The sequence below is a fragment of the Acartia tonsa genome, chromosome 12, assembly GCF_053477335.1.
Source record: "Acartia tonsa isolate MP-2025a chromosome 12, ASM5347733v1, whole genome shotgun sequence".
Classification (NCBI taxonomy): domain Eukaryota; kingdom Metazoa; phylum Arthropoda; class Copepoda; order Calanoida; family Acartiidae; genus Acartia; species Acartia tonsa.
In genome coordinates this window covers 25,261,612-25,274,794 of record NC_137271.1, presented here as the reverse complement: position 1 = coordinate 25,274,794, position 13,183 = coordinate 25,261,612, and the positions used below count along the sequence as shown (strand labels likewise).

General features: G+C 34.0%; 1 protein-coding gene across 1 annotated transcript in view; it reads right to left on the bottom strand.

The window, feature by feature from the left end:
* LOC145334556 (uncharacterized) overlaps positions 1 to 12,585 on the bottom strand; it is a 31,574-nt gene extending 18,989 nt beyond the window's left edge. The window contains exons 1-7 of the mRNA XM_080180031.1: positions 12,442 to 12,585; positions 10,997 to 11,099; positions 10,532 to 10,599; positions 10,190 to 10,259; positions 8,473 to 8,697; positions 7,849 to 7,941; positions 6,163 to 6,278 (exon numbers count right to left, since the gene is read on the bottom strand). Coding sequence (XP_080036157.1) covers positions 6,163 to 6,278; positions 7,849 to 7,941; positions 8,473 to 8,697; positions 10,190 to 10,259; positions 10,532 to 10,599; positions 10,997 to 11,099; positions 12,442 to 12,533 — 767 coding nt within the window. The 5' untranslated portion in view covers positions 12,534 to 12,585. The remainder of the gene's footprint in view (positions 1 to 6,162; positions 6,279 to 7,848; positions 7,942 to 8,472; positions 8,698 to 10,189; positions 10,260 to 10,531; positions 10,600 to 10,996; positions 11,100 to 12,441) is intronic.
* Between the last annotated feature and the right edge of the window lie 598 nt (positions 12,586 to 13,183).

Sequence of the window (13,183 nt, the reverse complement as noted above, 5' to 3'; positions counted from 1 at the left end):
TGCAAAAAAGAAAGAGCTGCACAAGCAATTTCAAAGGAATGGAGTTTGAAGGAGCTGCACAAGCGAATTTCAAATAACCTGATGGTTGAAGGCGCTGCACAAGCAATTTCAAATGGTTCTGAGGAATAGGCATTAGCATTCTCCAAAGAATCTGAAGAATAGGCGTTAGCATTCTTCAATAAATCAATAGCATATAGTGTATTGATGAAAAAAAAAACATTGACAATTTTTCTGTGAAATAATTACCTAGTGAATCAATATGGTGCTCACTAAAAAGCAGAAAATTGAGCGAGCTATCGCTATTGGCAATGAAAGGCTAGAGGTGTTTGACGAACAGATAAAAGTGTTTTATGAAAATCTAAAAGCCTGCCAAAGTTTTAGTTCATGTGAAAATGTGAATTTAAAATCAATTCGTGACATTTTTAGTGAGGTCAAGGACCAATCTGACCTAATAAAAAGTCTAAAACCTGCCGTGGATACTAGTGAGCTGCGCGAGTTCAAGCGTGATTTGGATGAAGCTAGTGAGCAGAAAACTGTTGCAGATAAAGTTTATGCGTCGTTGGAGCAGTGTACAAAAATTCTGTACTGGCTTGACAATGATTCAGACGACGCGAGGTCAAGCACTGTCGCCAGGAACCTCGACGTCATTGAGAAGGTGAAGATGGACATGGGAGTGCTTAAAATTTCCATGGAGTTGCGCCAAGAAGTACGTGATATGTACCGAAGGCTTAGAGAGATGGAACGTCGTTCATCTAATTTGGATGAGAGTGGGACACCTGCCATTCTCTCCAGAAGTATGTCTGCCGTGGATATTCGGAGTTCCAACCCGCAGTATGGGCGCTGGGACAACAGTTTGTTGCCGTCGTTCGACGGTACTGACACGGATTACCCAAACTTTAAACAGGTCTTTAAGGATCTATGCTCTGGTTATGGATTTGCTGACCAGAGGTTAAGTCTGATGTTGTGTATGGAGAAGGTGATAACCAACCCGGAACTACGCAAGCAAGTGTCAGCGATTAGAGATCATAATGAACAATGGGCGTTTCTTGATCAGATGTTTTTATCAAACACTCGCCGGTTCATGAGGATTTTAACTAAGTTGAACAAGATGAAACCTGTGGATAAACCTGTGGACGTGGTTAGCGCAATTGCTACCTTCAAGAGCATGATGCAGGAGGTAGAAGCCATCGTTGGTTCTGCAGCTAAGGATTACAATCACTTAACTCTTATTCATATTTTTAAAGACAAGTGCCCTGAAAATTTGAGAGACAAAATTATGATGGAGCTAGGTAGCATGAACCAACCAAACATCCAGAAGATTGTAGAACTGCTGGAGAGGACCAGGGGTGCCATGTTGGCCGGTGATATGTCCTATGACAATGGCGCCGGCAAGAGAAATCGTGATAGAGCTGCCGCCGCGCAAGTGTCTGGCCGCAGTGACAATGAGAATGGAAAGGCTGGAAAGGACAAGGCGTCCCAGTGGAACAGTGCATGTCCTGTTGAAAATTGCGAGGATAAACATCCTATTTTCCGTTGTCCCACATTTAAGAAGATGGATGTTGTTGACCGAAAAAAAGTTGTCCAGCAGAATAAGTTGTGTGAACTCTGCTTGTGTGATGGTCATGCTGCTGACAATTGTAATAAATCGGATAAGCTTGGTGTCTGTGGCACCAATAATTGCGACGGTTATCATAGTCGTATGTTGCATGAGGCTAGTGCTAGTGTGAATACAGTCTACAAATCAAGTTCTGCGCCTAGCACCTGTACCTTCCTGCTGCAAATAGTTCCAGTTGTAGCACCTGGCGGCGGCGCCTGCCATGCCGCCGTCATGTTTGATACTGGTGCGAGTCTACCACTTATATCTGAGAAGATGTCCCACAAGTTGAAGCTGAAATCTACCGGCAGATATACAAACATTTCTGTTGCTGACGGTAGTGAATCATCCTGCCGCAATGTGGTGTTCTATCTGAAGGACAGGGATGGTAACTTGAGAGAATTTGAGGCAGCTGTTATGCCTAACCTCGGAGGTGGCAACGAGATGCGCTCGGTCCATCCGGAAACCGCCGCCAAAATATTTAAGATGCCGCCAGAAAGATTTACATATATTAGTGGAGGCTTAGATATCATCATTGGAAATACACATCCTGACGTGTTTCCATCAACCTACCAGAAAGTGGGCCAGTCTATGTTGTGGCGAACCATTTTTGGTAGCGGTTTTATCTGTACAAGTGCTGACTATGGAGCTGGTCAGCAGAAATCTGCATATAAAGCTGCCGTAGCGGTGGATAATGAACCGGTTGGTACTGCCGTAGCTGTTGATAATGAGCCGGTTGGTACTGCCGTAGCTGTTGATAATGAACCGGTTGGTACTGCCGTAGCTGTTGATAATGAGCCGGTTGGTACTGCCGTAGCTGTTGATAATGAGCCGGTTGGGTCTGCCGTAGCTGCTATTGATAATGATGTTAGTTGTGCTGCAGTTATTCCTGATGATATTGGTAACGATACTGTAGCCGTTGAGAATATTGTTACGGCGGGTATTGAGCCGCTGAATGATTCGGTTCCAGCCGGACAAGAGCCGACGGGAGTTTCGGTTCCGGCTGGACAAGAGCCGATCAGAGTTTTGGTTCCAGCTGGACAAGAGCCGACGGGAGTTTCGGTTCCGGCCGGACAAAAGCCGGTAGATGATTCTAAGTTTTATGACAGTCACACTTTTATTACTTGCCCTGGTGCTGTCATGAATCAAGAATCGACTTGGCTGCTGCCAACCTTGCCGCCTGATACAGGGTAAGAGGCCTGCAAATGGCGAGTGGAAATATGGCGGGTGTTGCCGCCAGAAAGTCATTGAAAAATTTCAAACCACACATATCTAATCTACAACACAAACTATTTATGTGAAAATGATCTTTAAAGAAAAAATATTACAAGTTATATATTAAGCTTGTGAAGGGAACCTAAAAAGGTTCTGCAAAGAATAAGTATTCATTATTCAACTAATTTTATTGTTCATATTTAAGCACAAAAATTCTACAAAATTGTTTAGACTTTTAAAGCAGATTTTAAAAGATTTTGTTTCTTTAAGTATGATTTTGAAAAGCAAAAGTTTGTGTGTATTAACTACCAAATGATTTGCAGATTTTTTTAGATTGAGAAAAATAGATTTTTTAAGAATTATTTTTCGAGGTATTTTTTTTTCATGGTTCACGTTTGCTTAAAAAATGTTATTTCTCAGATTCTCGTATGAGATAATGCATTAAAGTAAAGAACACAACATGTAAAATTATTATGATAATGTTTAAAATATTTCTTATTATTATTTTAAAAAGATTATCGCAAAAAATCAAGATATTTGTTTTAATTTGTAAGCAAATAAAGTTTTTTCTTTCACTCCGGAGGCAAGGATTCCTAATAATCCACGCGTAAAGATTTTCTTCATTCCGAGAGCAGAGATTCGTAGTAATATATGTACCTAGCGACTTCGGACAATTTTAAACCTTGAGAAAGTATTTATAGCAATTATTTCCTAGGTACATATATTTTCGTTCATGTTTAAATATAAACTCTATTTTCTATGAGATAAGCATTTATAATAATGAACACGATGTATGATATTATTAAATTATTGATTATTATTTATATGAATATCACAGAATTAATTTAAGATAAACTATGCATATTTTAAATTAACCTTTCCTTCATTTTATCGCAGATATTAAAATAAAAGCGGTTATTAAAAATTATGATTAACAATTGATTCTTATTTTATGGAAATTGAGATTTTTTTAGTAAAAAAAGCCACATTTTTCATATGCCTATTTTTATGCCTAAAATAAGAATCAAAAGAAATGCGATTAAAGTTTATTCTATTTCATATGCTCAAATTTAATTTTATTGAGTTTAATTTCTTTTCAAAAGTACAATTCATTATAAAACTTACCTGAAAAGTTTGACAAAAAGGAATAAATGTGTCGAGGTTGCGTGATTCGATATTTATTCTAAGAAAAAAAAATCAAGTATTTTGTTTAGCAGATTTTTTTTAAAATTATATATGAATTTCAATCAAGTAAACATTTTTTATTCAGATCAAGGAATGATTGAAAATTCATATTTTAAGTCTCATAATTTTTACAAAGAAAAATTGGTATTTTTTTTATAATTCCGATGAAAATTCTAACGAAGATATTATATTTTGCTATTCTTTAAGTATTAAAAAGTTTTATTGTTGATTAAGATATTACAGTTCTTATTCATTAGGTTTGAAAAACTTTCTGCCCAAGGATTTTGAGAAATTTTTTCTTACTACTCTTTTTGATGCTTAACATATTTAGTTTTAAGTACCTATAAATCTTAATTTTCTTGTATAAGATTTATTTCGTTTTATTTTTACCATTATTTGTTTACATTTACATTTCAACCTGATTTCGTAGGTACTTATTGATTTATTATTAATGATTTATTACCTATTGATTATGAAATGATTATTATTTAGTATAGTTGTTATATTTACAACATCATGATTAATAGGATTATCCATTTTAGGATTTGTGTATGTGATCTTGTGATTGTCATGTGCATGGAATGTTGTATGGTACAAACCAATCCCCATCCTTCTATCCTAAAATGTGAGGTATTATGAGTCCTAGTGAGGAGTATAATATTGTGTATGCATTTCACGGGGTTTCATTTAGTTAGGAGCAAAATTGTCACGTTTTCGGGATGTGGCCATTCTCATGTGATTATGGTGAGTTGAGTTTAGTGAGAAATGTTGCTAGTGCTCAGCGCAAAAAAACCTTGAATCTCGTTAAGGAAGTTAATTTGACTTTCAAACGGGGGGTGTGTCTTAACCTCTTTTCGAGGAAGCTTTGTGTTTATCAAGTACGAAATTAATTCCTTATCATTAATCCTAAAACTAAGCGCAAATGTCGTCTTTTTTGGCTTTCCCTTCATAATGTGACGCAGCATGGATTGTTTATATGCGCCCACGTTTTCCACTTTTGAATGAGATATGAGAGTGTGAAGATTTCGGAGAACAAAATTGGGCCTATCATTGGTCTCATTGTGTGTGAACGACCCTAGTATATCAGGGATTTGAAACCATAAGAGCTTCAGGTAGAATTTGTTAATTTGATTAAGAAGTATGGTGTATAGGACGATTATATGTAGTTTTTAAAAAAAAGGCTTTAGCCAGCTAAGCATGAAACTTAATTATGTTTAATATATGTTTTAGTAATTTTTATGTGCCTTATTGTTGCATTTAACAATGATTTATTAAACCAAATAATTTTCCTTTAAAGCCAAAGTTTCCAAAGATTTTTACCGTAGAGAAAAATGATTTTTAAAAAAGCAAATAAGATTACGTGGTTATAAATAACTGGAATTATGAACTAATTGATATTGTAATTTCAGGTCTTTGAAATAATTTCATCAATAAATCTATATTCAAACCTGCTGTTGAAACTTGATGGTTCCTGGTATTGGGGGTTTGTATGTTCGCCAACTGATCTCGTGAACTTCCCGCTAATTCGGAAGTCAAGCTCAACCAAAGTGTCATGGTTGAGACAAATGTATGTATTTCTGTAAAAAAATAATACTGAAATATGCAGCACAATATAATCGACTCGTAATGCATAAGTAATCCAACATTTTTTTTTTTAAATTTCGCTTAAAATAAGACAAGACTATAAATCGCATTTTTGTAATAATGCATATTACATACCTACGGGAATAGGTATGCAAAGTTTTTTTTTTAATGCATCCATCTCGTAATCAAAAGGCACTTAGAATCCGAATTTCGTTGTGAAACTTGGCAAGAGTGATCCTTGGAAGGTCTATTTTCCCTGAATTAAACAAAAAGTTCGACAAGTAATGGCTGGCGGCTTAGCCGTTTTTTTTGGGGTATTTTTAGGGCAAATCCATCATTTTTTTTTTACATAGGAATCAACTTTTTGATACATATTTATTTCATGTTAAATGATATCAAACTGAGCATCCAGCCAATACTTTCCCAACTTTTTGTTCAATTTATGTAAAATAGACCATCCAAAGATTACACATGCCAAGTATCATAACAAAATTCTAAATATTTTATTACCCATTCCAGCATGATCAATAATACAAAAATACGACAAATGACTTTAAAAATGGCAGATGTACCACATTTATTACCTGGAATTTGGATCAGTTTCTTGACGAATATATTCTACCAGAATATCCGTAGCAGTATCCAACATAGTGTCAGCAACCCAAGCCGGATCCCAAAACATATGTTCACCGCCACCAATCTAAATTAGAATGCTAAATTAGCATTTTCTCTATATAAAGTAACTAGCGGCTTCGCCCCCAGCCTCTAGGGGCTTTGCCCTAAGAGGTAATTTTAAAAAAATACCTGAGTAGGTATTTTAGTTGCTCCCCTTTATTTTGAAGTAGTTTCCCCAGAATTTTTTTTTTTTTTGGGGGGGGGGGGTTTAAATTTTCATTTTTGGGAGGTTGGGGGTGTACCACCCCCCAAGAAAAAAGCTTAACACCACCACAGGACCAATAGGTTTATACCCTGAAGAGTAGAATCCGATCGGTTCAGTGGTTACTGAGATCTTAAGCTTCAGACGGACAGACATTTGTGTGTGTATACATGTAGCTCAAGATCTCGCAAACCATTGCTGGACCGATAGTTACCACCTTTTTACTATTGAGTATGTTTATTAGGTAGAGGATGAGCTTAGGGGGGAGGGGGGGGGTGTCAGATTTTCGCGCAAAAAATCCTGTTCACGCCTCTGGATGCATATTCCCAATTATTACCAGTATTATTCTCCTCTATATAATCTAAAGTGCTAAGTAATTTTGTGACCATTAATCATTTTTCATTCATAATTTAAATTAAACATTTTGCAAGAATTTCTCGAGGTAAAATATTCAGTTTCTAATTTACAAGACGTAAGCAAGAGTTTTTCATTAGAAATTTAAAGTTTTGTTGTGTAGAAAAAGTATCTTTATGTAACTCATAAATATAATACAAAGCACTAGATAAAATAAAAAGAACCAAAAAGATTTGATAATCACTTTCTAGCGGCTTCACTCCAACATATCCTTAATTTTAAGCAAAAAATGTGACTAAAAGCCTGCCCAAGAAATATATAAAGCTCCTTTAAACGGAGAACTCAGCTGGATCTTTAAATCATTTTAGTGGTGAGCCAGATCGGGGTGAGCCGAATTTCAGCCAATCACAGCGCGGCATTTCATAAAATACTGTGCTCTCATTAATGGAAAGTTGGCTCACCCCAATCTGGCTCACCACTAAAATGATTTAAAGATCCAGCTCTGAATTATTTCAGACGTTTGTGTGATCTTAACGGACAGACAACTTTTTTTTTCTTTATACAATAAATGCAGGTACTAGAGGTATTAGAAAAATACCTTAAAACCTTCCATAAACTTTAAAACTGAAAATAAAATAGCCTAAAACCATCACTGGAGCTAAGTGAAGCTCACCTAATATAAGAACCCAATATGTTTTCAGTAGTAATTGAGATCTTAAGCTTCAGACTAAAAAAAAACCTTATCTATTTATGTAATAGGGTAAATCTTGTCACCAGAGCGAGAATATAACTTTTTGCCTATATAAGAAAACTCATTTGCTCTAAAATAAATAAGGATTTGTAGAAAATTGAACTAAGTAAAACAAACTGTTCAAATAGTATTTCTAAATTTAGCACTTTTTAGGTAATAGGGTATTGAAACTTGAAAGAAATCACAAAGTACATATTTCTAAAAATTAAATGACCCGTCCGTACGTCACGCTGTCTAAAAAAAATGAACAATTACATTTTTTTGTTTGTTTGCGTATTTCTAAATTACCTGCCACTGTTGATGTGGAAATGGATAGTTGAACTGTTGTTGTTGTTGTGTGTAGCCCCACCAGGAGTTGTTGCAAGCTGTTGCTTCGGCGCCCTAAAGGAGGTTACATTAGATATTGCTTTGCTTATAGATACGCATCTACAGTAATTTAATATATATATATATATTTCGATAGATGTACTTCTTTGAGCACAATTAGGAGGAAAGCCTTTATCATAGTGTTTTCTTCCCAATACGAATTCGGGGGTGAAGTAAACCCCCTCAAAATTTTTAAAAGAAAAATACGATTTTGGCATCCCTCAGATTTTACCTCAACATCAAAAACTTTTTTTAAGTGGAGGGGGGGGGGGGGAAGAAATGACCATCATACCTGATTTTACTTAAAGCCACCAACATATTGTTTTTTTTAGTTCATATTATATTTAAAGCTAGGATAAATCTTCTACCTGAATTCTGTTCTATGGGTACCTACTTATTTTTTGCATTTATTAAATAGCTATTTTATCATTGTTCATATTTACTAACTAGTGCGCCTTAAAAATAAAGAAATAGGTATTGAATAATATTTTGCCACGTTTCCCATCCCTTATCCCTAATAATAGCATAAATAATATAAAAACATGCCTTAATGAAGTAACCACTGGGAGTTTTCGGAACAAAACTTTTGCTACATCCACCAAAACCAATAACACGCGGACCAGATGACTTGCTCGGGCCAACAGTAGAAGTAAAAGCTTCCGATTGTGTTTTCGGACAGGTTTTGTCCGGATACGACGACTGGGGTGGTTGGTGAGAAGGCTGTTTCATTGAAAACGGCGGTGGTATGCTTGCGTCGAATATCACATTTCCCTGAAAAAAAAAAAATTTTTGAGGATAAACGAGGGAAATATCCTATAAAAGGATATTTATAAAGAATAAAATTATCTTACTTTTCTGCGACTAAAAAAAACACCTATCCTTTAACATATACCTTTGTTATTAATTTTGTTTGGTAAAAAATAACTATTTTTTACTAGCGAAAAAGTTATCGACTAACTTTACTATTTGACCTTGTGTAATAACCTATCGGTTAGTAACACAAGTACAAATACTCTACAAAAAATTTTAAAGTTAAAAAACACAAGAAAATGAAAAGATATATCAACAAGAATTAAATCCTATTTTTAGGATTACAGACAAGTAAAAAATTTTCATTTGGATTTCCTTAAACTAATGAATGAGATATGATCAGCACAATTTTTGTCAAGTGTTTGTAATAATTATAATAGTTCCAGGTTAAACAAGAAAAAATTGGAGAAATGAAAATTATTATTTCATTAACAAGGACATGCTAGTTCATCAAAAAGAAACCAACAATCTTCCGAGGCAGAAAAGTCAATTTTAGCTGCAGAATAATTTTTTTCAAACACCTAATCTTTCTTATTTCATTAGCTTTTCATTTACAGGTAAAAAGTTTGTAGAGTGGTGTATATCCCCTTTTCCTACAACTTTATTTTGTGAAAAAACAGGGATGCAGAGAAGAGACATTTAAATATCAGTTATTATTCGCATCTTGTAATATAGAGCTCTCCGCGGATTTTAACATGAAAAAAAGGGGGGGAGGGGGGGTTTAATGCAACCATCTCGTAATCAATGTATAAATGGCACTTAGAATTCGAATTTCTATCTGAAATTTTGCATGAGTAATCCTTAGTAGGTCTATTTTCCCTAAAACGAACAAAAAGTTGGAAAAGTATCGTCTAACGGCTGGCGACTCAGCCGTTTAGCCATTTTTGGGGTATTTTAAAGACATATCAATCACGAAACCTATCTCCACATAATACTCTTTACCGCTCCAACACGTTTTCAAACGGTTCTAGCCGGTAGTTGCTGGTACTAGAAATCTAAAAAATGTTTTTTTGTATCATTTCATATGATTTAAAGCAAAAATATGTTTCAAAAAGTTGATTCCTACGTAATTGATGACAAATTTGCCCTAAAAATAGCCAAAAACGGTTAAACGGCTGAGCCGTTAGCCGCGACTTTTTCAACTTTTTGTTCAATTTAGGGAAATCAAGGATTACTGATGCAAAATTTCAGATCGAAATTCGAATTCTAAGTGCCATTTATACATTGATTACGAGATGGTTGCATTAATCACCCCCCCCCCCCTTTTAAGATTAAAACTGAAAGCTCGGGTAAACAAAACTAGTAGGTATTAAGTTTATGAATTTTATTTCAATATTCATGGAAAATTGTCTGTAATTACATGCTATACATGATTTTTCAGTATTGCTAAGAACCGGTTAAATCCACCGGATATTAATCGATTTCGAAGCCTAAAACTGGAAATCTAATTTACCTTGTTCTGAACAACGTTCACTGGTTGCTGACTTCTTGTTGTCACATCATATACGTACTGGTTGTACATACTAAATTCAAATAATATCTATATATTAGTCAGCTTTCCGCGAACATTAAAATTAAAAATTTTAAGATTTAAACGAGTTTTGTTAGCCCAGAGAAACCAAAGGTCCAGACTAAAAAAATTGAACTCATTTTATGATTTTTTTATTTTAATATTAGTGGGAAATTTCTATAATCCGACCCTATGCATGACTTTTCAGAATGGCTGAGAACCGGTTCTAATCCAGCGGATATTAATCGGTTTTGCAGACATACTGGAAATTAATTTAATACTAACCTGTAATTGTTTGCATCAACCATATACGAGGGACAACTTTCAGGAGGAGGGGATTTTTCCGTCGTACCCTAATAAAATATATTATATATGAAAAATAAGGGAGGGACGTAAGTTATACTAGTCCCCAAAGTTATAGAATCAAAATTTTACCTATTGGCTTGCAATACTTTGGGACCTTATACCTTAAAATTATTGGAAAAATACATTTTTGAAATCATTAGGATATGAAATGTAAAAACAATTATTTTCATATGACAAAAACTACATGATAAAGCAAACAAAAGAGTACAAAGTTTTTTTTATATGATGAAATACTACATAATGAACTTTGAAACTTAAAAACATATTTTAAATGTTCAATTAACTATAAAATTGTCATTATTTATACAAAACAAATATCTTATACTTTGGTACTTTAACATTTCTCGAAAAATAAACTTACTATGCACGCAAAAATTTTCTCACCTTTGATTTCTTAGGAGGTTGAAAGTAGCAGGTCCCTAGTGTGTTGGACCCAAATCCAAAATTTCCACTCCAATAGTCGGCAATACTTGACGGTATGTAATTCCTTAAATAATAATTTTGGTAAAATCGATTATCCTTTACCTTAATTAAAAAACTTCCTCAGTAAAGTCAATTATTTTGAAAAGTTTGAGTAAAAACCAGCTATTCTTTTCCTATCTCTCTCTATCAAATTGTTTAAACTTTAATACAAATTCTATTTATTTTTTCATTCCCCCACCCCCCACCTTATCAGTGGATCCCGTGAAGAATATACACCCCTGCATTAAAATAAATAAATCAAATAATGGGATAAAGATAAAATCATGAGTTACAAACTCAAAAATTAATGAAACGGACTTCTTGGTTATAATTTTAATAGTTGCTACTATTCGTATTACTTAGAGAAGTCTTATAGTAATGTTTCAATTAAATGGACAGATATTCTTAGATTTAGAAAAGTTACGTTTAATATGATATACCTACAATTTCATTTTCCATATGTACCTACCTACCCATTAATTTTAATATTAAAATGAAAATAACCCAGAAAAAAACGAGAAAAAAATATGCATACTATGCGTCAAGGTTAAAACATTGCATTGGACCGCTCACGTTTAGAAACATTTTTCTAAAGTTCTTTCTAAACTTTGAAATAGATGTGATTGGTTATATAAGGTATTTTGTTTACTATTTCACAGACAATCTGAGAATTTGCGTAATTTGAGATTGTTGTAATCAAATTCTTTGTAAGTAGTCGAGAAAACTCTTGAAAAAGGAGTTAAATTTTTTCAAGTTTGTACTTTTATTGATAAACAATGTTTAAAACTAACAATAGGTCACGGAAATTAGAATCCAAACATTGAGAGATGAGAGGGGGTAAGAATTGAATTGTTTTTTTAAACACGTTCATTTATTCGTTGGAATAAATATTTATAGAGAAATAAATCTTCTTTGATGGTTGAAAAACTAGCAGTGTCTAAGATTTACCAACATTTTTTTCTGCGTGATAATGAGTAAAAAGGGGGAGAATCTTTCAACAGCTGTTAAACAGATAATAAGCATAATCGAGAAGGTATAAACAGGTATAAACAAAGGTCGTGTAATGAAAGGGTGTCGCTCTTATGGCTGAGTGATACTTAACCTAGACAGCTTATCAAGGAAAATTAAACTTGAGCAGGGATATATAGGAAAAGGACAATGGACGATAAATTGATGTAAATCCCTAAAGATGATAAACAAAATTCCCTCTTCTGTACATTAACCATTAGTGGTTGAAATATTTAGACACAAAACTTAATGAATCAATCAATCAAATTAATAAAAGTTCCCCTAGTTGTTAAGCCGAAAAAGAAAACGTTATTTTATAACTTTGGGGACTAGTGTAATAAACAGCACAACTTTCTTACCTGACTTGATTAAGCATTTGTTTGGGAACATCATAATAATTTCTCCAGCTGCTGTTTGATCTTTTAAAATAAGTTATCACCAAATTATTCATCTAAAAGGCTGGTAAACTTTTGTAGGCATAAATTGCGAGAACTTAAAAAAAATAACTAAAGTTATAAATTACGAAAAATGATTATAACTTTCGTAAGGCAAGTCGTTAATCTGATGAGTAATACTAACCAGGGATCTAGAGGGATAAGACAATGGTCGATAAATTGATGTAATTCACCAATGATGATTCATAAAATTACACCTTCTGTAGATTACAATTAGTGGTTGAAACTTTTGGACATTAACCTTAATGAACCAACCAATCAAAATTCAATAAAAGCCCCCAAAGTTGTTAACCAAATGAATAACAATTCATTTTTATTAAACTTTGGGGTCTAGTGTAATAAACAGTGCAGTGTCCCTTCCCTCCCTGTATTATTGTATACTAACAACAAATAATTTGAGGACAACATTATTTTCCTTGGGTTGGAAGATGTTTCATCAGATTTCTGTTTTAGGTTCATTTTGATTGTTGATGATGAGCATTGAAGCACAAAACACTCTCTGGATGGATAATAAAACCTTGTATGTCCGGCATGTTTCGATCTTTACGTTATAAATCTAGACATGTTCGAAATATCCTATTTATTTAAAACTTTGCATGGTGATTCCTATAACAGATAGGTACGATATTGGAAGCATAGCAACTCT